The sequence below is a fragment of the Monosiga brevicollis genome, genomic scaffold (genome assembly GCF_000002865.3).
Source record: "Monosiga brevicollis MX1 MONBRscaffold_13 genomic scaffold, whole genome shotgun sequence".
Taxonomy (NCBI): domain Eukaryota; class Choanoflagellata; order Craspedida; family Salpingoecidae; genus Monosiga; species Monosiga brevicollis.
The window spans coordinates 852534-874819 of record NW_001865050.1 but is presented as its reverse complement, the minus strand read 5'-3'; the positions used below and the strand labels follow the sequence as shown (position 1 = coordinate 874819).

General features: G+C 55.3%; 8 protein-coding genes across 8 annotated transcripts in view; 4 read left to right on the top strand and 4 right to left on the bottom strand.

The window, feature by feature from the left end:
* Positions 1-1011, bottom strand: part of MONBRDRAFT_9047 (uncharacterized protein) — a gene marked incomplete at both ends in the record, with an annotated part of 6309 nt that extends 5298 nt beyond the window's left edge. The window contains 2 exons of the mRNA XM_001746571.1: positions 509-672; positions 892-1011. Of these exons, the coding sequence (XP_001746623.1) occupies positions 509-672; positions 892-1011 (284 nt within the window). The remainder of the gene's footprint in view (positions 1-508; positions 673-891) is intronic.
* Positions 1012-1565: 554 nt separating this feature from the next.
* Positions 1566-3803, top strand: MONBRDRAFT_37465 (uncharacterized protein; the record flags this gene model as incomplete). Its single annotated transcript, XM_001746692.1, has 2 exons — positions 1566-2579; positions 2691-3803. 2 exons carry the CDS (start codon positions 1566-1568, stop codon positions 3801-3803), a joined length of 2127 nt encoding a protein of 708 aa, XP_001746744.1.
* A 2365-nt stretch (positions 3804-6168) lies between these two features.
* MONBRDRAFT_9045 (uncharacterized protein) lies at positions 6169-9237 on the top strand (the record flags this gene model as incomplete). Its single annotated transcript, XM_001746691.1, has 3 exons — positions 6169-6544; positions 6685-7077; positions 7196-9237. 3 exons carry the CDS (start codon positions 6169-6171, stop codon positions 9235-9237), a joined length of 2811 nt encoding a protein of 936 aa, XP_001746743.1.
* A 358-nt stretch (positions 9238-9595) lies between these two features.
* MONBRDRAFT_32822 (uncharacterized protein) lies at positions 9596-11320 on the bottom strand (the record flags this gene model as incomplete). The annotated part of the gene is made up of 7 exons (XM_001746570.1): positions 9596-9815; positions 9944-10001; positions 10124-10178; positions 10305-10372; positions 10559-10624; positions 10702-10772; positions 10888-11320. The coding sequence occupies 7 exons, from the start codon at positions 11318-11320 to the stop codon at positions 9766-9768; spliced, it is 801 nt and encodes a 266-aa protein (XP_001746622.1). The 3' UTR covers positions 9596-9765.
* A 253-nt stretch (positions 11321-11573) lies between these two features.
* Positions 11574-14441, top strand: MONBRDRAFT_9044 (uncharacterized protein; the record flags this gene model as incomplete). The annotated part of the gene is made up of 6 exons (XM_001746690.1): positions 11574-11854; positions 12491-12664; positions 12881-12960; positions 13074-13322; positions 13407-13658; positions 13960-14441. 6 exons carry the CDS (start codon positions 11574-11576, stop codon positions 14439-14441), a joined length of 1518 nt encoding a protein of 505 aa, XP_001746742.1.
* A 572-nt stretch (positions 14442-15013) lies between these two features.
* Positions 15014-17434, top strand: MONBRDRAFT_32821 (uncharacterized protein). Its single transcript, XM_001746689.1, has 9 exons — positions 15014-15056; positions 15469-15541; positions 15710-15738; positions 15823-15899; positions 15982-16041; positions 16155-16367; positions 16447-16491; positions 16651-16740; positions 16873-17434. The coding sequence occupies exons 1-9, from the start codon at positions 15044-15046 to the stop codon at positions 16939-16941; spliced, it is 669 nt and encodes a 222-aa protein (XP_001746741.1). The 5' UTR covers positions 15014-15043; the 3' UTR covers positions 16942-17434.
* Positions 17435-17539: 105 nt separating this feature from the next.
* On the bottom strand, positions 17540-19780 carry MONBRDRAFT_9042 (uncharacterized protein; the record flags this gene model as incomplete). The annotated part of the gene is made up of 2 exons (XM_001746569.1): positions 17540-17925; positions 18028-19780. 2 exons carry the CDS (start codon positions 19778-19780, stop codon positions 17540-17542), a joined length of 2139 nt encoding a protein of 712 aa, XP_001746621.1.
* Positions 19781-20207: 427 nt separating this feature from the next.
* MONBRDRAFT_9041 (uncharacterized protein) lies at positions 20208-21991 on the bottom strand (the record flags this gene model as incomplete). The annotated part of the gene is made up of 5 exons (XM_001746568.1): positions 20208-20616; positions 20718-20878; positions 21035-21343; positions 21658-21764; positions 21859-21991. The coding sequence occupies 5 exons, from the start codon at positions 21989-21991 to the stop codon at positions 20208-20210; spliced, it is 1119 nt and encodes a 372-aa protein (XP_001746620.1).
* Positions 21992-22286: the final 295 nt, after the last annotated feature.

Sequence of the window (22286 nt, the reverse complement as noted above, 5' to 3'; positions counted from 1 at the left end):
GCGTCCGGACCCCGATCGCACCGGCTATTCGTCTCCACCACCTCCTATTGTAACCTCTCCACCACACGCCCTCTCTTTTTTGGTTTTCATGTGATCAACCATCCCCGCTGCCACTTGCGAGAGACCCTCTTGATCTTGCCCGTCTGTTTGATCAGAGAGTGACCAACTCACAGGCAAATTGCTCGCTTGCCCAGACGTACAGGCCTCGGGTTCTGTTTGCAATCCCCTTCCTTGATTCCCCTACCCTTTTCTCCCAGGTGAGTGCGGCGGCTGTACCGCCATACATACACACACACACACATTCACATCATTCACATCATTCACATCATTCAATCATCCCGCCTCTCATCACGCAAACCAAACCATGAAGCAAAACCACATACACCCAGTTGCACTGTTCAGATTCCGTTTTGCGTGGAGTCACCATGCCCACGTTCTTTCGGTGCATTGTTTGTTCTTGAGAGCCCACTATGTACGTGGTTCCCCATTCAACATACACCGGCCTCACCGGCCACGAACACTCCCTCCCATTGGGTCTGTTAGTCGGTACTTGGCGAGCAAACATACCCGGTTGTGCCGTGAGTCGTGGCTTGTCGAGGATGCACTCCGCTTTTCCTCGTCGTGCTGGTTGTCGTGGTCGTCGTTGTTGTTGATGTCGTAGTCGTCCTTGTTCTGTGTGTGTGTGTGTGTGTGTGTGTGTGTGTGTGTGTGTGTGTGTGTGTGGCGGCAAGCCATGTTGCCGGTTTGCATCCGCCTCGATAGTCAACCCTGCCCCATGTTTGATGTGTTGTGCAGATCCCACCGCTTCTTCCCACCTCATGCACTCCCCACCACCACAGAACCCTAACACACCGTTTTCTTTCTTCTTGGCAATTTTCCTGGTCTGCGTACCGGCGTGTGGAGGCTTGTTTGTGTGATTCCCTCCTCCCCCTCCGCCTCCCCTTCCTCCGCCTCCTCCTCCTCCTGCTGCTGCTGCTGTCTCTCTTGCATCTTCCCTTTTGATTCCTTCATGCCGCAGTGTTCGCTCCATTAACCCCTGCCTACTGCTCTGATGCGCTCGGATGTGTTATGGTTCGTTTCATAGTTGATGCTCGATCTTGTTGCCCGGTGGACTCGACGCGTCATTGCGGCCACTTTGTACGCCAATAGCTTCCATGTAGACCGGTCGCGTTGCCACGCCTTGTTCTGTTCAACTTTCTCACATAAGATTGATCATCACCTGATTCGGCTCAGCGACGTTTCTTCAGCCAATCCCCCCGCTCGACTAAAATCTTGGCACTTGCAAACATTCTCGTCCCGTGTTGCATTGTGAGTGCTCTGCCTTACTTGATTCTCCCACCTGAATTTGCATGCCTTTGGGCTGTGCTTAATATCAGTGCTTAATATCAGAAGAAGCCTTTAACAGCTGAGACGGTGTGCATGACATCAACTATTTTGCATTGATCATTGGCTAAGCTGACGCTGCTGTCACCTGTCTGTATCTAGAAGCGCCTGATCGACTGGAGCAAAGCATCCCGTCGACTCGAACGCCATCTTGCCCGTGAGCGCATGCGCAATGCTTGATCATGTCTGAGTCTTCCACTGAGCAGCCAAAGCTGGCTACACTGGCTTTGGCAGCAGCATATGCGGCAGCAAACTCGACCGAACCAGAACCTGCTTCAAGTTCCGACAGCCAGCCTTTAGGCAGTGACTCGACAACGCACAAGATTGCCAGCAACTCATCCCTTTCCAAACCCAAAATCAAATCCAAGGTCGCGCCCACGTCTAAGGATCGAACTCGCGACCAACCCAAGAACGCATCGAAGGTCAAGGCCAAAGTCAATGCCAAGGCCAAGTCCAAGGTCAAGGCAGCGCATCAGCGCTGCCAGGATCAAGCGTCAACTGAAGCGGCCAAGAGTATGGTGCCGACCTCAACGACCCCGGCTGTCATCAGTCACCGAGTCAAAGAGCAAGCCAAATCGCGCTCCCGAGACAAAGCATCTGCCTCTGAAAAACCAGAGGTAGCACGTGAGTGCAAGGCCGTGCCGACGGCCACGCAAGAAACTCTCGTTGCGGATCCTGGCAAGTCAGGATCCGGTCTGCCTGGCAAAACCACCAAGGCGTCGTCCAGCACTGCTAAACGCGCTGCCTCGGCCATGCCACACATCGATTCGGCGACCTGCTCAAAGTCTACTGCTCCGACAACTGGCCTTCCCTCCAAGCAGCCCAAGCGAGCCGCACCTCAAACTAACTCGTTGCCAAGCACTGGTGACAAGTACAAGCGTGACTTTAAGGCCAGCCAAGCACAATCCCCAAATGGCTCCGACTCTGACGACCAAGGTGGGGCCGAAGACGGCGGCGACGATTTTCAAGACGATGATGACTTGCCTCTGACTGATCTCGAGGAGACAAACTTTGAGCTTGTCTGTCCACTGGCAAGCTGTGGGCGGGCCTTTGAGCGTCTTGATCATTTGAAACACCATCTCCTCGCACACAGCAATTGCCGGCCCTACGAGTGCCAACGGTGTAACCGTAAATATCGTCAGGCAAGTGGCCCCGGTCCTGTTGTTCAAGTACATCATTTACACCTGCTCTCGCGTGTGAGGTGTGGGTTTGTGACGAGCTTTTTTTTTTTACCTGTACCTGTCCCCCTGCTTTCCTCCCTGGGTGACCAAACTCTCTAACTGCTGTCATGTCTCGGCTTGCCACAGGTTTATAGTCTGCGTCGCCATCAGCGACACGCGGGTCATCGCGGCGTGCAGGTGCATAGGAAAGGTATCGCTACGGCTCTCGAACCACTTGCGCCTCAGCTTGAAGCATCATATGCGAGTCGCTTCAGTGCAAGTGATAGCAAGCAGCGAGCCGAGCGAACCATTGCATTGCTGGTTGCCAAGGAGGCCATGCGGGAGAATGAGGACCCAATTCGACATGTGACCAAACGGACACATACACAAAACAGTGCGGTTCGCCGCGCCTCGCCTTCCCTGACACCGCAGGCCCACGCACACAGCGCCTCTCACTCCCACTTTGGCTTGGGAGGGTCGGCGGCAGCGGCAGTCGAGGCAAACGCGAACAAGGCCACGGGTTTGCAGCAAGCCATGCTTGGCCTAACATCGGTCTTGCCAGGGATGCCCATCGTGGCAGGGGCGCCGCTCGGCCCCATGTACACACCCCAGGCGTTGTGGCTTCATCAACAGATGTGGCTAAGTCTTCAGCACAATGCATTGGCCATGCATAGACTGAACGGTGGCGCGAGTTCCATGGCCCAAGGCGCGGCTCCTGCCGGCATGGGTTGGCCCATGTTTTCCACCTCCACCGCGTTAGCTGCCGCGGCAGCCGCGAGCACGGCCAGCCATGAGCAGCCGGGCCCAGCTGCTCCCAATGATGCGGCTGTCGATACGGTCCCCGCAAGTGTTTCAGGTATCCAGGGCCATGCAGAGAGCGAACCGCCCAAGAGACCCTCGGATGCTCTCGCGGCCGCCGAGCACGCCATTGATGCCCAGCCAGTGCAGCGGGTACAGGCACGACAAGTGCCTACATCTCAGCAGTCACAAGCACAACAGCACCGCCCTTCTTCCCACTCCCTGCCTGTGACGTCCTTGCCTGGTAGTTTGCCTGACAATGTGGCTTGGATGAACCTTGGCGGTGGCAGTACTCCCGCGATTGTTCCATCGGCATCAATGGGTAACAGCGGCGTTTTGGATGTGCATAACCTATCTTCCATGGCCAACATGTCCTTGTGGTCTCTAATGGCGCAGAGCATGCTGCCCACCATGTCTGGTGGCCAACATTTCCCGGTCACAACCGGCTCGGTGACTTCGTAGCGGCGAGGCCGCACAACCGATTCAAGCCACTGGCACCTGCTGTGGTTTCTTTTCGCATTGGTGCATGGTTTGCTCCCGCCGGAAACAAACGTGTCGTGACATGTGACTATGGTGGTTATCCATACAAACATGCTTATGAATCTGAACGTGAAGGTGGAATTGGTGATGGAGATCAATGTTCCTGTGCGTGGCTGGTTCAGGACCTTACGGACACTCAACGCGTGCGACCTGTGCAATGACTTTGGACGTCACTCTATGGTGGAACTCGGTCGTGTACTTCTTTCTGCTTGTTCTTCATCATTGTAACTTGTGTTTTCAGATGTGCGGGCCATGGCCCGGGGGTTCTATTCTTAGTTTTGTGGTGATAGTTTTTGTTTTTGAATTTGCGTCCCTTTTTTTTTTTTTATCGCCTCGGCGCAGCTTCTCTGGCGCTCATTTGTTTTACTTTTACGCTATTCACAGTATCTTGATTTCTTCGCCCGTACTTTATGTTCTGGCAATGCATGTGGTTTGCTATGCCATTTTTTACCCAGATTGCGTTGAGGGTATGAGAGTCATTCATCTCATTCCGTCTGGTGGCCGTGCAATGTGCAATGTGTCAGCATTACCGCGTACTAGCTCTTCTCTTAGGGTTTTCAATTTTTTAAGTTCAAATGTTCTTTTTTTTTTTGCTCTACTTGTGTGGGTGTGTGTGGACTGGGCTTGGCGAATGGGCGTTCAAGTCGCGTTTGCCCTATCACGTATCATCACCAGGGCCCTTATAGGGTTGTGTGCGGTATCCGCCAGTGTGGTTTACTGTTGAGGAGGAAGCTTTCGCTGGTCGGGGTTTCTCCTCCACCAACCGTCGTCGTTTTTCTTCCCTCCACTTCGCTTCAAGTGTCGTGCACTGACGTTTCAATGCTGGCTGAATGTTGAGCAAGCGGGGGCTAGAGTTTGTTTGCTCAAAACGAACGATACCAGGCTTTATATCAATCAGGTCAATTCATATCATGCTACTCGTTTGACAAGCCCGGTGCTCCAACGCCATCACTCGCGGGGCACGAACCGTTTATCAATTGTTTGACGTGTCCGTCTGTCCGCACCACTCTTGAAGAACCCGGGCGTGCTCCTTCCTCTCGAATCCCATTGACTTTCTCCAACCGAGCAGGCAAATCTTGAGCCGTCATCACAACATCTGCTCGTATGCCATGTTGGGGGTGGGGGGCGGGGGATGGGAGGATCAGCTATCTCAGTAATGTGATCATCACCAGCGTTTTTTTGCGTCTCTTCCCCCACTGCCACTTCCTTCGCTTCATCATCTTCTTCTTCATCAACTTCTTCCTCCTCCATCATCACCATCTTCTTCCTCCTCCTCCATCACCATCTTCTCCTCATCAAAGGGTACGGAATGCATACATGCAATTTAATCAAGTGCATGCATGCAAAAGGATGCGGACAAGGCACGCAGTGGGCGGAGCTGGGTGCCTGCAGGTGGGCCACCGTTTGCCAAGCTGCTCCTCCATCTTGTCCTGCCACCAGCCGTATCCACAGCTGTCAGCACAGCACGGGTTGCATGCACGCACGTTCAGCCAAGGTCGACGCTGTGCAAATGGGATCGTTGCGTAGGGGGAAGGGAATGATTCTGGGACGGTAAAGCCAGCCCCCCACCTTTGAGGGGCCATGACGGTTCAATTGGCCACATCACGCGTCCACAAGCTTCTTTGACGCGGCATCACACACTCAGGGACTAGCCAACAAGCACACCCACAACAATTGTTGCCTTGGCTGCTGCCTGAGTGCAACGACAGGTGGCTTTCTGTGTACGTCGAGCGCTTATTTTCACGTCGAGTGGCTGTCAAAGTCGCCGCGCGAGCCTACGGTCCGGCACGTTCGTCTGGTTCGCCCCGAGGTTTTTCCGAAGCGTTGGGATCTCTCTCCCATTCATTCGCTCGTCATCACACGGGCATCCGACTCGCGCGCACAGCTGTCGAGGTCCCGATCCACCGAGGCACGATCGCATGCAGCAGAGCGTTCATACCCTGTTCACCTTCTCGTCAAGTCGAGTGTGCCCGTTGATCGTCCACCTCGCTCGCTCGTCCGTTCAATCCCGGACACCGGCCCAATCTCAAGTCAACACGCACGAGTCGGGAGTGGCATTTTTCCCGGACCTTTCCCCGGCGAACGCTGATTCATCTACAACCAAACCTGCTTACCGATCTTTCAACTTGAAATTACTGCTTCGACGTTTGACTACTGTCAAGCTTCTGCTTTGTGCGCTGCCGTGCTTGGAACTTCTGATCTGAGCCGTCGGCGCCTCACGCTATTCTGCTCTACTTGAATTCGCGTTTGGAACTTCTTTGTGTGCATCGTTCTGGCTTCTACGAGAATGAAGCTACATAGCGTCATCGTGTTGGTGCTGGCTCTTGTGGCCGTGGCCCTTGTGGCCTCGCCCGTTGCCGGCTCGAACACGCGCGTGACCTACTCCAATCTACAAGAACATCTCTCTGCTGCACAATGGCAGCATTTCAAGAGCTTGTCTCGCGCCGCAAAGGCCGAGGTCAAGCGCACCCTCAAGAAGGTGGCCGTCAGTGTTGAGGACGTGCCCACCATGCAGATCACCCAGGATGGTTTCCTGCTCTTCGTGGACGATCTCTCCGAGGAGAATTCGACCATTTACGAGGATCACATGGATGAGCACGTAGACTCGGGTCGCACCCGCCGCGCACTGTCTGATCTGGCTCCTTCCCGTTTCACTTCTGCTGGTGAGTTTATGTGTTGCAGTCGTGTCGCCTTTGTGACTGTTGACGACAGTCTTGATGCATGCAGCATCTCTAGTCGATCTCTCGTCGTCTGCAGGCAGAGTTCTCCGCGACGCTCATGCCCGGCGTGTCGTCGTGTTTAGGTCTGCCTATTTATCACAGCCGTCCTGGCAGCAGCAACGTCATTTACTTGGACTTTGATGGTCATACCAACCCTGCAACGAGTCGCGGCTGGGGCTTTTTTGAGGCTCAACCCTACAATTTGTACAACTCGGACCCTGCGACCTTTAGCGCCGAAGAGTCTGAGCAAATCGCCCAAATTTGGGCGCGCATGGTTGAGGACTACTCGCCTTTTAACGTTGACATCACGACTGAAGAGCCCGCCACCATGCACGACCGTGTTTGTCACGTCGTGATTACCCGCAAGTATCAGAGCAACGGGGCACTCATGCCTCATGCCATGAATGCCGGTGGTGTCGCCTACGTCAACGTGTTTGGGCGCTCATCCTTCCAGCCGCACTATTCCCCTGCCCTTGGTAAGTGGTCCTATCTGTCATGCTCCCAAGTTGATGCTTGATCCTGCCCGGGTTGTGAGGTCTACAGTGCACGCTGCAATTGCCTCACCATGTTTTTGATTGGCTTGTCTTTGTTCAGTATACTACGATAACTTGGGCGGAGGCATCAATGATCTTGTGGCCGATGCCGCGTCGCACGAGGTGGGCCACACCCTGGGCTTGTCCCATGATCGTCGCACCGGTGAAGGTTATTTCAGTGGCATCGGTGCCGACGGTCTGGCAACCTCCTGGGGTCCCATCATGGGCGCCCCGTATGGCAAATCGGTCACTCAATGGTCCAAGGGATTGAACGGTGTGGCCAACAGCGCCAACGATGAAGATGACGTTGACATCATCCTCGAGAAGTTGGAGTTGGTGGCCGACGAGGCGGGCGAGTCTATCAGCACCGCCGCCCAGATGTCAGTCAATGGAAATACGCGTATTGCCAAGGGCATCATTACGGCGGCAGACGATGTTGATGTTTGGTCCTTCTATAACCCGGCCAAGGGCCAGGTTGTAATTGACGCCAAGCCCTGGTACGCGTCCAGTCGCAGTGCTGGCAACAATCTGGATATCAAGATTGAGTTGCGTAACAGCAATGACAAGACGCTCGGCGTGAGCGATCCAACGGGATACACCTCTGCTGGCCTCGTCAAGACCCTGCCTCAAGGCCGATATTTCGTATTCTTGGATGGCGTTGGCGATCCCGAGTTTTATCCCAGCGACTACGGCAGTTTGGGTCAGTACACCATTGAGGTGACCGTGCCCAGTGGTGGTAGTGCCGAGCCACCCACCACCACCACTTCTACCACGACCACCAAATCCACCACATCCACTACCACTCAAGCTACGGCTTCGTGTGACAATGACAGCAACGAGCCCAACGACGACCTGGAGTCAGCCACACCCGTGGGTGACTTCTTGTTCGGCAACGGTTTTGTCGTGTGTCAGCGCGATGTGGACATGTACACCCTGTCCTTGTGTCCTGGCAAGACGGCTTCGCTGGCCATGACCTTTGATACGCTTGCCGGTGATCTTGACGTGTCAGGCTATCTGAATGGCGTTCTCGTTGATGCCGATCTCGGCACCGGCTCGTACAATTTTCTGGCCATTGACGCGGATACGGGTCGCTCTGATGCGAGTACCGTTACCTTCTCGGTGCACCACAGCGATATGGTTGGTCAAAACTCCGTTTCGTACAGCGTTTTGATTCAGACGTATGGTGACTGCATCGAGCCGACCACCACAACGACGACTACCACGACCACCACAACCACAACCACTACTACCACGACTACTGCCAGCAAGCAATCATCTGACTTGTGCGCCACTGACGACGAGATGGAACCCAACAACCAGGTGCAGGACGCGCAATGGCTCGACACGTCCCGCAGCTACGATTTGAAGATGTGCGACTCGCACGACTTGTATCTGGTCAAGGTCTGTGCCGGCGCCAGCATGTCCATCGTCAATTCCTTCAAGAACGACGATGGCAATTTGGATGTTGCCGTGTACAACCCTTCCACGTTCCAGCTGCTGGCTTATGCAAACTCCAAGACCGATAACGAGATTGTCAAGCTTAGCAATAGTGGCGGCAGCGACAGTTACGTGCTTGTGCGCGTTCTCAACCTTGACGGCCGTGCTCAAAAGTACACGCTGTCTTTCGAGTACGAAACACCTTGTGCCGAAAGTCAAGGTAACAACAAGGTTGAGTCTACCACTTCCACCACTACGACAACCACGACGACGACAACCACAACGACAACGAAGCGCCCAGAGTTGAAGGAGTGTAGTTGCTCTGATCAACTCTTGGCTTCGGGTCGTTCATCGGATGAAGATGTCGTGGTGCGCTTTAATGTCGACTGTCCCAACGGCCACCTTTTCCAGTTCTGCTACAAGCGTACGTGGGACACGGACAAGGTTATGGCTGTGGGCTTGCGACAAGATACTGCGTATGGCAAGGTGTTGATCGCCGATACGTCCGTACCTGCCGGCCGCGACGAGGTGGCTTGCACCCAGTTTTGGGCCGACAGCGTTTCGAGTGGCGATCGCTTCGTTGTGCGACTGCGCAACGAGCGGAAGCAAGGTTACGAGCTGTATAGCTCTACCGAGTCGGTGGTCAACTCGTGCGTGCGTTCTTAAACACGTTCATGCCCACAAATTCTTGTCGGCGACTTGCGCATCGTCGTGCTCGTAGTTACTTTTGGTTAGAGCCCCACACCGGGTCAAGTGCTCGGAGCGTTGACGCCATTATTTATCATGACGCCAGTGTGATAAATGCATGTCGTGTGTATGCAGCCATTACTGGCTGTCCAACCGTCATGCATTCCAAACACAGCACTTGCGCCTGTTGGGGTTATAGTTGTTCCATCCTTGCTGGTTGTGTATGTGAATCGTTCTTTTAAATGCGTACGTGTGATTATATTTTGCCGCGTGTGTCGATTGTGCGAGTATTCAGGCGTCCCCTGCTTCATGCCTGCGGTAGCGCTTGCACTCGGTACAATTGACACGTTCAATTGAAATCTAGTTTTAGTGATGTCCACTGTCGTCGAGTTGTGAAGCATGGCATAAAGGGCATTTCGAAAGAGCCGTTTTCAGAGCATGATCTGAGTACACTTCCCGATGTGTACGGATCTGAAGGTTTGGGTGGATATGAGTGGCACTGTGCTTCTAATATAGCTTCAGGTGGCCGGAGATGGTATCAAGTAGATCCACAGGGGCTATTCGCAGAGGTTGGGGTAGGAGTGGGCAGAAATTCAATACATATGATGTTAGTGAGAAGGACAACTGTAGGAGTAGTATCCCGCACGAGGCAAAGGTATGCAGTCTTGGTTTGCTTTCGCTTTACCTGGGCCCAAGGCAATGACCGTCTTTGAGCCTGCTGGGATTTGTGTCCGGCCTGCATCCTGCATTGCATTACCAGAACGCGGGCGGCCAAGGAGGGATATAGGTCAGGTATCAGAGACATCTCTTGAGAGGTGGGAGGGAGGGGCAGCAACTGGCGAAGAGACGGGGCAAAGCACCATACGCGGATGACATTGGCCGCGATGCCCAGCTCACGGGCTTTACGTAAGAGCGCAGTCCTGTCATTTCACGTGTGGCCCGGCAAAAGAATCGCAGGTTGGCAGGTCTTCTGTGAGGGTTTGATTCCCCTCGGCGAGAAAGAGCGAGACAGGCCAGCGATGGGATGACAATAATGTGCAACGAACATTTCGGCCTCGTCGGGCACTTTGACGGTGATTTTAGCCTGGCCCGAGGTGAGCCAATGCTCAAGCAACTACGCGCGCACGAATGCATGCACGCCACGTATCAGTGTCATGCAGGGCATCATGTCTTGTGTGTGTGTGGTGTGTGGGACGGGTGTGCCAGGCTATACGCGCGGGGCGAATGGCGGTTTCTGCAGGCCGGTCTCGGAGGTGATACTCGGAAGCTTGTGTCACGTGTCATGTAGCGGTGGACTTGCCTCGGGGTTGGTCTCGGCAAGGTCTTCGTAGGCAGCAACAGCTGCGTGCGCACATTGCGCGGCGACCTAATTGGCAAGGCAAAAGTGACACTTGCGCTTGTTATGCGGCCCTTTTGCTTGCAAGGATGGGCGGCAGCTCGCACCTTGCCCTTTTGCATCTTGAGATCGGAGCGCACGCCAAGAATCAGTTTGCACTCCTCATCCTCGGCTGCAGCTACAAGAGGAGATGCATCGGGAATGCGTGAAGAGGTTGGTCAATCAGGGTCAATGCTCAAAGCGCCGCCGTTGGCAAACTCCTCACAAGCAGCGTTAGCGACCGCCGTGCGTACCGATCGGTCGGTGTTTGGTGGTCTCCTGTGCATCCTCGACAACAGGTGTCTGGTGTCGCTGCTCTTCATCACTCCGCCCACGGCTATACCCAAGCCAGAAGCTGACCACCAGCCCCAGCCCCAGTAGCACCTGCCCAGTTGTGGACGAAAGCGGCATCGACATGACCGCTGCCATCTCGTCTCTGTCTGTGTGTGTGTGGGAAAATATTTGAATCACACACAGACACACAGACACACACACAGACACACAGACACACACACACACACACACACACACACACACACACACACACACACACACACACACACACACACACACACACACACAGACACAGACACAGACACAGACACACACACACACACACACACACACACGCACGAAAAAAAGTATTTTACTACTCGGTCCTGATCCGCCAAGATGGCGGGGGCTCATGCGGATGGCGGTGGGAGGAAGAAGCTGGCTGGGGTGGGAGTGATTGGGCAGGGGTTGAGGGTTGCATTGGTGGTGTGGTGGCTGATGGCTGCCGGGAGCGTGGGTGCCTCGTCGGTGCAGGTGGGTGGATGGAAAGAAGCACCAACGCCCACCCCCGGCCTCTCGCGTTTCTGCTCGCATTCGTAGGGTTGGCGCGTTCTCAGTTGAATCTGGCTGCGTGCTGTCGGTTCCGAAGGTGTGCTATTTGCCCGGGATGGTGCATTTGAAGCCCGGGTGGAACTGCAGCTACCTGGCTGGACAAAGCGAGCCGGCCTCGCTTTCAATGCTGCGCAACGAAGCCGAGGCCATTCTTGTTCTTGTGGACCCTTCCAACTCTTCACGAGAGGTTGCCTTGCAAGCCACGAGCTCGTCCGCAACCGATCTGAGCGTCTCTGTATCAGCAGTCGGGTGGATCTTTACGAATCACACGTCCCGCTACTCCCCATCGGGTGGAGGCTGGCGTTCCGATCCCCTCTTGCCTCTAGACAATGGCAGGTGCGTATCTTCGTCGTTGATTTGATTTCGTTTTCAATCCACAAGGCTCAGCCCGAGCTCGCGTGCATGACCCAGATTCGTTCACCTGTGTCCAGATCGCCTGCTCGTTGCGGTCATCATGGTTGCACGCACTCTGGTGCGCATCGATCTCATCCAGGCGGTTTTTTTATTGAAACGAAGCATTCCGGTTCGTGCAGGCTTCTTGCAGGCCTTTTGGGTAGAGGCGCGCACTAGTCTGGCGACCCCGGCCGGTCAGTCGCTCTCTTGCCCGGCATTGCAATCCGAGGCATTCTTTCTGCTCTGAAAAGAAAGAAGATGCCATTGTCACGAAAGCTCGTGGAGCCTTTTCTATCGGGCGAGAGGGGAAAGAGAGGGAGACAGAGGGAGAGAGAGAGGTGCAGCGACTTGCTCATGGGTCTCACTTGGTTGGCTTTATCCATCCATGGTGCACAGATAGCTATTCCGTCCAATTGCAAGGTCGAGCTGGCAACGAGTCCTGGACCGCGACATTGCCCATCATCGTACGCTGCCATTTTTGCAGCTTCTTCCTTGCAAGAAACAATGGAGGGGCAGGGGTTCGTTGCGTCAAGCGAGCGTACTCGGGCTTTGATAGACGTGCCTGCTATTGGTTCGCAGGTGGTCGATGCGGCAGTGCCCGCGCTCAATGCATCTCGTATCGGCACCGCATGGTCTGGGACTTGGTCTGATGCGGTTTGTGCCCAGCCGCCATGTCTGCAATGATCACTCTTGCTTGAGCCTCGTGCGCCATCTAGGCTTTGATGGCATCATTGCTGACCGCTGGTCCATGCCGTTAGTACTTTGCGCCTTATTATAGCAATTGGACTCGGGGGCCTTGGTATGACATGCTTCTTGAGCATCGCATGCCTCCCGATTCGATTTATCAGTACGTGCGGTGTGACCAACGGCCTCTTACCCTGCTGCGGCCCTCAAGGCTGCCTGCACCACCAATCAGTCGCCACGGTTCATGTGCTGCCATGCCATCTGTTCTGCACACGTGGAATGCAGGTCACGCAACTTTTCCGACTTTGCCTACCTCAAGGATCGAGGCGTCCGCCATTATGCCGTCCTGAACATCAATCATGAGCGTGGGTGGGCACAGCGTGACAGGCTTCAAATGGCCAGGGTAACATGGACGAGCAGACGGCGTGGGCTGACAGATTGGTTTGTCACGGCTTTGTTTTTTTTTTGTGTTTTCAAGTGTCAGGCGTGCCCCAGGAAACTGGATATCACATCAAGCTGAAGGGTGATTGCCCTTCGGTGACAGACGCGGATGTGCAGCGGGCGTTGGCAGACATCGAAAGCCTTTTGAATGAATTGCGCGCCGCAGGAGCCGCCGACCCGGCCTATATTTACGGTTGGGATGAAAGTCCGGCGTCGTGCGAGCCCGAGATTCGCAAAATGTACGGCGCCATCAAGGCGCAATTTCCTGACCTGCCACTCGTCGCCAGTACGTTCTGAGAGTTGTGGTGCCGTTTAGCCTGGGGAGCTAGCCCAGAAGTCCCATCTCTGACAGGCTGATGATGCCTTGTAGCGTTGAACTGGAAACCGATGCCGGTGGATCTCCCCGTGGATGTGTGGGTGCTGCAGTACGAGTACTTTGAGGCTTCGGCAGCGAAAGCCTGGGTGGCGGCGGGCAAGCAACAGTGGCAGTACCACTGCATCGAGCCGTCGTCATCCGGCTATCTGAATACCTTTATCGAGCATGACCTGGTGGAGGCGCGACTACTCATGTGGTTGGCAGCCGCCAACGAGCTGGAGTACCAAGCACCGACGGGTTGGCTGTGTACGTCGTCTCTTGCTCATAAGCAGTGCAGTGCGCGGGGGAGGGGGCGTGAGAGAGACGAGCATTGGCCTGATCGGGCGCACATCTGTGCTTAGATTATGCCGTCGACTTGTGGCGGCCCTACCCGGGCACTGTCAACAAGGTGTGTGGGTGTGGGTGTGCGTGCGGGCGAGAAAGGGGGCTGGTCGTCTTATGCACTCAAAACGACGAGGGCAGTGGGCCGAGGTGCAGCGTGTCACTCTGTTGTGCTGCATTCTCGCACGGAACATCAAATAGCCCATGAATCAAAATAATGGGACAGCGTTCACCGACTTCCCGGCCGCCAACTACATCTGGAGCCCTCGAACAGACATCTTTGCCAACGGAGACGGTTATTTCATGTGCGTCGGGGCGAGTCCCAGCGGCCGCTTGGTGGGGGCGGGGAGCAAGTGCAAGGGCCAAGCACCTCACTTAACCATGCCAACATCCCTTCTCCACTCTTTCGAATGTAGGTATCCAGGAGAGGCGGGACCGTTGCGCAGTATGCGCTTGGCGGCTTTGCGGGATGGGCTTGAAGACTGGGAGTTTTTCCAGCAGAACAAGGACACTCTGGCAAGCTTGCGCACCATTGTGCGGGGCCCAACCGACTTTAACTCGGTGCGTGCCACAAACGAGTCGCTGCTTGCATTCACGCACCAGACGAGGGCTCGTTCAGACGCTCACTCGCGCGCTGGACCACCCTGCAGTCTGTGGCCGAGGTCCTCGGCGTACGAGAGCAATTGTTGGCGCAATTTGGAAACATAACCCCCGGAAGCGCTTAAAGTTCCTTAGCAGACTTTTTGCATTTTCACATGCCTTTGTCAAGACCAGCTGAGCCCCGTCGAGCGAGCGTGCACAACGCAGCAGGCCAGTTCGAGGCCAAGGCCATCCCCCCATCCCCGCTTGTCCTGCGATGCCCATCCCATACACCCAGCCGAATCCCATATGGCGATCTGCAAAAGTATCACCTGGTGCACAGTTGCCCAAAGCTTACGTCAGACTGACGTCCTTACCCACACCTCCTTCGTTTGGCGCCAACAGCAGCAACCCCCAACAACTTTTGGCTGACATTCTCACACCGGTGTTGACAGTCTGTTGTGTCTCTGTTTTCAATGGCCTGGCATGAATCTTCTCTTGGCTCTATCTGCTCTCCGCACAAATCTCTGTCCGCTGCTTTGTATTCAGCTTACGACGAAACCCCACCCCCAACCCGTCTCTGCTGCACCCAATGCCATAACCCCCAGTCCCTGCCTGTCACACCCTGTCACCACCCCATCTCTTCCCTTGTGATTGGTTTTGCTGTCATCTTTCATTTGGTAACAAGAGCCCGCCAATAAGGGTGTCTTTTGTTCTCTCAGAGTGACATCATGCCGAACCTTGGTACGTCCGTCTTCTTCCGCGCGGGGAAATGGCAGCGCCATGGGAATATGGAGAGCAAGCGTGGCTGGGGGCAGTGAGGGAGGGGAATGGGCCGGTGACGGTGGCCGGGACGGGACGGATAGGGGTGGCCATAGCCCTGGTGACCGCTGTCGTTCGTCAGGAAAAAAAAAAAGGTTCTGGGGGGAGGGATGATCCTGACCTGACCCCTGAGTTGCTCGGGGTGGGGGGGTTGAGTTCGGCAGCCGCGGGCCTGCGGGTGGCGGTGGCGGTGGCCTCTGGCTGCTTTCTCGTCTTGTTCCTTGAGTGATTTGATATACCGTCTTGGGGCTTCCTTCACTCTTCTATCCCCCGCGTGGGTGTGCGTCCGCCTTGTACTTAACAACGTGCTACTGCCCGTGTCCCGTCTTCCCAGGGGACATCTTTCCCAACTTTGAGTGCACCTCGACGCGAGGCACGCTGCGCTGCCATGACTACATTGGCGATGGGTGCGTCTGGTTCTACTTCTTGGTGAACCCCTATCACCCTTACCTTGCTCTCACTCTAGCTAGCACCTGTCTTGAGCGTGGTGTCTCACTCAGACTTGTCTTTCGCGCTCTCGTCCGATACTGGTCTGATGAATTTTTGACAAACCGTCACGCTGGCCAATTCCATAGCTGGGCTCTGTTTTTGAGCCATCCAGGTGGTATGTTCCTCTCGTGGCCCCACTGTGCACATGAAGCCGTGCCTGGGTACTCGCTGTGCTCATGCATGCCTTTTGTGTTGGCAGATTTTACGCCAGTGTGTACAAGCGAGCTAGGCACGCTGGCAGCTCGCTACGACGAGTTTGAAAAGCGAAACTGCAAGGTACCACCCTCACCAAATTCCTTGCACCTCACTCTTCTTTTTTCAAAGTTCCTTTTGACTCATGCGCCGCCCCCTTTGGTAGATCATTTGCCTTTCGTGTGACCCTGTTGATCGTCACCTCGAATGGGAGAAGGACGTGATGGTAGGGATGATGGCCATCCTGTCCTGTGACGTTGGCTTCATGTCCGCCTCGCATCTGGCAATGCCCAACCCTTCGTCTTTGCCTCACGCATCCCCCGGCCTCTTTTTTTGCAGGCACAGGCTGGTCTGGACGGTGATGAGCTGCCCTTCCCCATTATTGCCGATGAAAAGCGCGAGCTGAGCGTTCGCCTGGGCATCCTGGATGACGACTTCAAGGACGGTTTTGGCATTCCTCTCAGCGCCCGCGGCACTTTCCTCATTGATCCTGATCGCCACATTAAGTTTATCGCCACCTATCCCGGCCCCCTGGGCCGCACTTGCGACGAGGTCCGTCCTTGCTCCTAGCCGCTAGAATGCCTGTCGCTCGACCCCTCTCAATCCGCTCGCGACTCTCGGCGCCCAACAGCTCTTGCGGATCATTGATGGTCTTCAGCTCATCGAGTACCGCCGTGTACGTAAACAGTTCATGGAACAGAAAAACAACAGTTGCTTTTTTGGGCTGGGACGACCAGCGCTGCCCGTGTTGAAAGACGCGATGCGACGCGCTGTGCTTACCAACGTATCACCTCATCTGCTCTCGAACATTTTGTTCATTGCCCCCGCTCGGCAGGTGTGCATCCCCATGGACTGGCAATATGGCCAAGAGGTCATGACCCGACCCGACGTCACACCCGAGGAATTCGGGACAGTCTACCCCAAGGTTTGAACACTTGCTCTTCAGATGCACGGCCGAGCGCTCTTCCATTTCTGCTTGCACAGGCATTTCTTCCTCTGCCTTTCCTCTGCCTGTGCCACAGCTCATGGGCATGTGCCGTCCATCATCTCTTCTCAGGGCGTATCAGTGCAAGAAATGCCCTCTGGCAAAGAATACATGTATTTCACCCCACAACCCGAACTCTGATCACTGTGTCGTCCAAGCCACGTTAGCTGCGTCCCTCCTGGGCGCGCGTGTACGCGACGGGATTTGTGTGCCGCCAGCAAACCCAGCCCCTCCATCATCTTTCTTGTGTGGTCGATGGCCCGTGACTCAATCTTGGTCGTTCAGGTAGATTTCCACTTCTTTTCCTCTTTCTTCGTCTTGTTTAGCCCCATGTTGTTTTGAATGTCTCTTGTACGCGAGTGGGAGGCGAAGCCTCCCTTCTTGCTTCCAGCGCCTCGAACGAAGCAGTGGCCCAAGACTGGTCTTTGTAAATATCTTCAATGTCCGGTCTTCCCCTCGCCTTCCCTTCCATGTTCAAGCGCTTTGGCCAATGATGGGCCCGGGCCCAGCGCAATCCCCCCTCTTTTGTTTTTGGCTCTGCTTGTCTTGCGGGTATCAAATTATCAGCATTGGTATTTGAGTTCCTTGGTTTTCCTGCCCCCTGGAGGGGCGTTCTTAATTGAGTATTTCCAGCACGAAGACCACCACGCGAAAACTACTCCATCCCACACCTAGGGTCGTGCCTTGACTTTCACGCAATAAATTTTTGTACAAAGAATTAAAAACATCCTGCTTACTCTTACGGTCGCCGGGGCCCCGCCGCGGCAATGATGGCCGCGGCCGTGGCAGGCCAAGGGCCAACGACGTCGTGGACGTTGCTGCAGTTGCACGGCATGCCAGGCGTGTTGGGGTTGATGCTTCCAGCATCTCGAAGGTAAAGGCCGTCGACAACATTGTCATGCGCGGTGCCCTCGGAAGGGCCCTGGAAAAAGTAGTAGCCCTGCTTGGTCGCGTTGCAATGCTCCAGCACGTTGTTTGTGATGGCGTAACCGCAGCTCCAATTGTCAATGTAGATTACACTCTGTGCTTCAACCGAGTGCCAACCAGGTGCTCCAGCCCCCATGTCATGAAAGTAGTTGCCGGACAATGTCGTGTTGACAGTGCGTCCAATGGTGTGGATACCACCTAACCCGCCCCCGCACATACAACCCGTGAGCAGGCGCGGTGATACTTTTTCTTAATCTCCTGTCTGTGGGTTTGCCCTCTCTGCTCACTGCCCTCTCTTACCTCCATCCATCATATAGGTCATGAAGCGGGCAATATCGTTGTTACGAATGGCGTTGTTGCGCGTAAAGCCGAGACTTGGATCGGTGGCATTGGGGCCTAGCGTCGGGCCTTGGCGCAGAGGCCAGTTGTAGGATATGCCCGAGTACCCCACAGTATCGATCCGGTTGTGCTCGATGATCGAGTCACGGAGGCAGAAGCTATGCAAGCCGGGCGCTCCCTTGTATTCGACCGACATGTTCTGAATGACGTTGTCTGCCACGACGATCTCCGCCGTCTGTAGCTGAGGATCAGTCTCATGTGTCCCATTGAGCGCCCCTAGAACCAAGCTGCCCCCGGAAACGTCGTAAAACAGATTCTGGCTGATACGGATGCGCTTGACGGCTTGTCCCACCGCCATGGCCCACGACCCGAGATGTAAGAAGCTACACTCTTCAATGTTCAGGTCTGACACGAAGGCGGCTTGCAGGGCGGCAGGTGGCATGGCCAAGTTGGTGCCATTGGCAAAAAAAATGGTGCCGTAGCGCTCAACAAAGCCGTTGCCGGTGGAGGGCCGCAACCATGAGCTATAGGCCAAGGTCAAATTGGTCAACTCCACGCGCTCCGCACCATGCAAATTCACGAGCACATCAAGCCCACCCAGGACCACGCAGGAGGAGTTGATCTGCACGTGCTCAGCCAGGGGCCAGACATAAACGATGCCCTTTCCTTGATCGTAAAACCACTGGCCAGGGCCTGTGAAGTTGGCTGTGTTCTCCAGAAAGCTGGGGAGCGTCATACTGTATTGACCATTATTCTGCACGTCTGTGAAGCAGGGCTGGGCCATGTTGATGCGCGAACGCATGACGGGAACATTGGCCGGGTTCATGTTCGCCAGCTTGGAGGCACCATGCGGACTGTAGTTGCCATCGTAAGTACGATCCAGAAGATAGCAGGAGCCTGGCCGAAAGTCGACGGCCTTGCAGGCCGCACCCAGTTGGCAACATGCTTGCTGGCAGGCTTGGTATGACGTGAGAGGCACCTGCTTTAGTGAGCTTCCAGGCGAGGCGCCCAGAACAGGCATGCTCCAATTGGCGGTGCAGGGCGCACTGGTAGACAAAGACACGGCTGTGAGGTTGCTTGTGTTGGCCACCAAACAGCGGTGCTGAACCCACGTGTGGTCCGACACTAGCTCTACGGCCGCTGGATCGGGCCAAGCCAGGGGCACCGTGGAGGTGGTGGCATAGCCTGCAGCGTCACCCGTGGCGTTGGTGATGGTCAGACCAACCGCATCTGGGGGCGAGCGGGTGCGGGAGTAGCGTTGGCCATCAATGTACAACTGGCGAGCTGCGCGCCACCGCGTCTGATTGTCCCCCAACTGCAGGGACGCGGGGGCGCGGGCGGCCCAGAGGTCAATGCCCAGCAGTTGCACGGGATGCCAGGCTGCCGTCACCACATGACCCCCCTCGAACGCACCCGGTTTCCCTTGGCTTTCATTGCCGCGGAAGATCAGGGTTCCCGTGTGCTCAGGTCTCGCGCCCAATTGCAGCGAGCTGGTGAGCGTCACAGGTCCCATCACTGTCACCGTGATGTTTTCAGCGCCGCGAAAAGCGGATGCATTTCGAACGGCAGTCTGCAAACAAGCCTGATCTCGGCATGTGACGCTCCAAGCAGCCGTCCCTCTCGCATTGACCAACAGTGCTACCACCAGACCCACGAGCAAAGACAACCCCCTGCACACATTCCTGACCCGACACGGAAAGCGTGACACTGCCATCATGCCTTCGTTGTGTCTGGATGTCAAAAACAAATAGAGGGAGAAATGAGAGAGAGAGAGAGTGTATGTGTGAGTGTGTGTGTGTTTGAGAGAGTTTGAGAGAGAGAGTTCGTTAGAGAGAAAGTTAGAGCGTGTTAGAGAGTGAGAGAAAGTTTGAGCGAGTTCGAGAGTCGAGAGAGAGTTTGAGAGGGAGGGAGAGAGAGAGTTTGAGAGAGAAGGAAGGTGGTCCTTGTCAGCTGTGATATAAGGGAGGGGGATGCGTGTCTTATTCAGCAATGGTCCAGGGATACAATCGTGGTGAGAGTTGCCAATTGTGCCGAGACTCTTGGGACCGTGCGCCAAAGGTTTGGGGTGTTTTACGGTGTTGGTGAACCGAGGCTTTAATTTGAGAGATTCAAGGCGCAAAGGCGCCATTGAACAGACGTGCTCAAGAGAGACAACCGAGTGCGTCGTTGAGGAGGCTGTGGGTCGCAGTGTAAAGGCGCCAACGCGGGCTCATGAGGGAGATGACCAGCTCAGAGTGTCCGCCGTGAACGTATTGTGCGTCAACGACAGCTCCAAGTAAGCGCATTCGTTCTGCAAACTCCACAGCCGAACGACACGGCACCACGTCATCCAGCTGGCCATGCATGAGGAAATAGTGGGGCCACCGTGCAGACATAGTCATCTGGTCGAGGGTAAGCTCACGAGCCAACAGGGAAGGCGAGTACAGGATCAGGTCGCGTGCCTCGCCCGCCACAGATCGGCGCATCTTTGAGACATACTCGACGCCACGGGACGCCTCGTGAGCAAAGTGCATCGGAATATTGTAAACTCCCCCATAGCCCACCACCGCCCTGTCGGCAGGAAAGAGAGGCAGGGTTGGCAGCTGTCAGAAAAAAAAAAAAAAAGAAGCTCGACTCGAGTTCCAGATCAGCCAGGCCACGCCCAAACATACCGAAGCGCCTCGAAACTCTGGCGCAGCTCTTCTGCAGAGTATTCTGCTAATACTGAGTCGGCATCACCACTTCCAGTTGCCCTGAAAGCCAGCTCACGCGCCAAACGCAGCGGTAGCAAAGTGCACAGATGTGCACCGGCGGAGTGTCCCATCAAGCAAATCTGTCAAGCATGATAGCAGGATCAAGATCATGACTCTTTCATGGTGCTCACAGCATCAACCCAGTCAGAAGTGCCAGCAAAGAAACCGCGCGTGTGACGGCCACACCCGGCAGCCAAGTTCTCAAGATAGGCATTATGTTGTGCACGCCAGCTGACCTGGGTGACACCGAGGCGACGGACAGCCTGAACGGCATCAACGAGGTCTTGTAGCATGTGGTGCATGGTCCCTTGTGGCCAATATGCATAGTTGGCTACGGCCGCCAAAACACCCTTGGCCGATGCCTCGCGGCCGATCAAGCCATACATGGCCTTGTCACCCGAGGACCAAGCCCCACCACTGGCAGCGAAGCGAGATTGGAGAGTCCCGGCACGGCGATGAGGCATGGACCAAGGTCGCGCCAGCGCGTTGGGAGATAGCAACGTACTAAAAAAACAAAATTGCCTTTTGCTTTTGCGCTGGAGCATCTGCAGTGGGGGAAAAAATATCCATGTGACTTCCATGGCGGCCAAATGGCACGTCCTGTTGTCGTGCAACCGGTCCAAGCACACGCACGTAAGCACGGACAAGGGTCAACGAGGAAGGACCGGGTATCAACATGGTTCCAAGAGGGCCAAAGTTCTGGACTTGCCTTGCGTACAGTTGCCGCATCAGCACGTCGATAATAGTAGTTCCACTCGAGCATGATGGGAATGTACTGCGAACAAGGCGGCAGCATCTGAGCTCCGCAAAGGACTCTGCCTGTCTCACACGCGGGTTGGATTGCAGGCGCAGGCCTGACCTCAATCATTTGAAGCCAGCTCAAGATCATGAAGAACAATCGCCATAACCGCCGGGGGCTTGCTGCCAGCAGCGTTCGCTCGAGCCATGACTTGCCCGGTGGAAGCCCTGTGGTGCGAGCAGGTGAGCAAGGAAACGAGGAACACCACCAACACTCAAGACCTGCCAGTGCCTTGCGATCAACAAAGGCATACCCACCCACCTTCATGCATATTCTGGAGAGCCACCAAGCCAGCCGCGCTCAAGATCAAGACGAGCAACGTCACCACCCCGACGAACACGGCCGGCTGACACACCAGCCAGCCCTCTGCCAGCGCCAGCGCCACCGCCGTCATCTTGCCTCAGTAAACGTCTGACAATATCGTCTGACAACACAATATGATGACAATCGGACCATTATGACGCTTGCACATGCAGCTTCCAAGGACTTGGTGCAGATAACTAGGTACTTGATGTAGTTTTGTTAATCAACAAAGTGTGAGCTTGTGCTGAAAAGGTAACGGATCTCGTAGCTAGTGTGAAGCCTGGAAGTGACGGGACAAACGGCAGCGCCAGGGGTCACTGAGAGTGAGAGTGAGAGTGAGAGTGAGAGTGAGAGTGAGAGTGAGAGTGTGAGAGCGTGCGTGGTCC

Bases quoted from the DNA above. Each gene is read 5' to 3' on its own strand.
- MONBRDRAFT_32821 (XM_001746689.1), top strand. The intron at 15,900-15,981 runs GTACCACCCTCA...CCCCTTTGGTAG, and splicing joins TTGAAAAGCGAAACTGCAAG to ATCATTTGCCTTTCGTGTGA. The intron at 16,492-16,650 runs GTACGTAAACAG...CCCGCTCGGCAG, and splicing joins AGCTCATCGAGTACCGCCGT to GTGTGCATCCCCATGGACTG.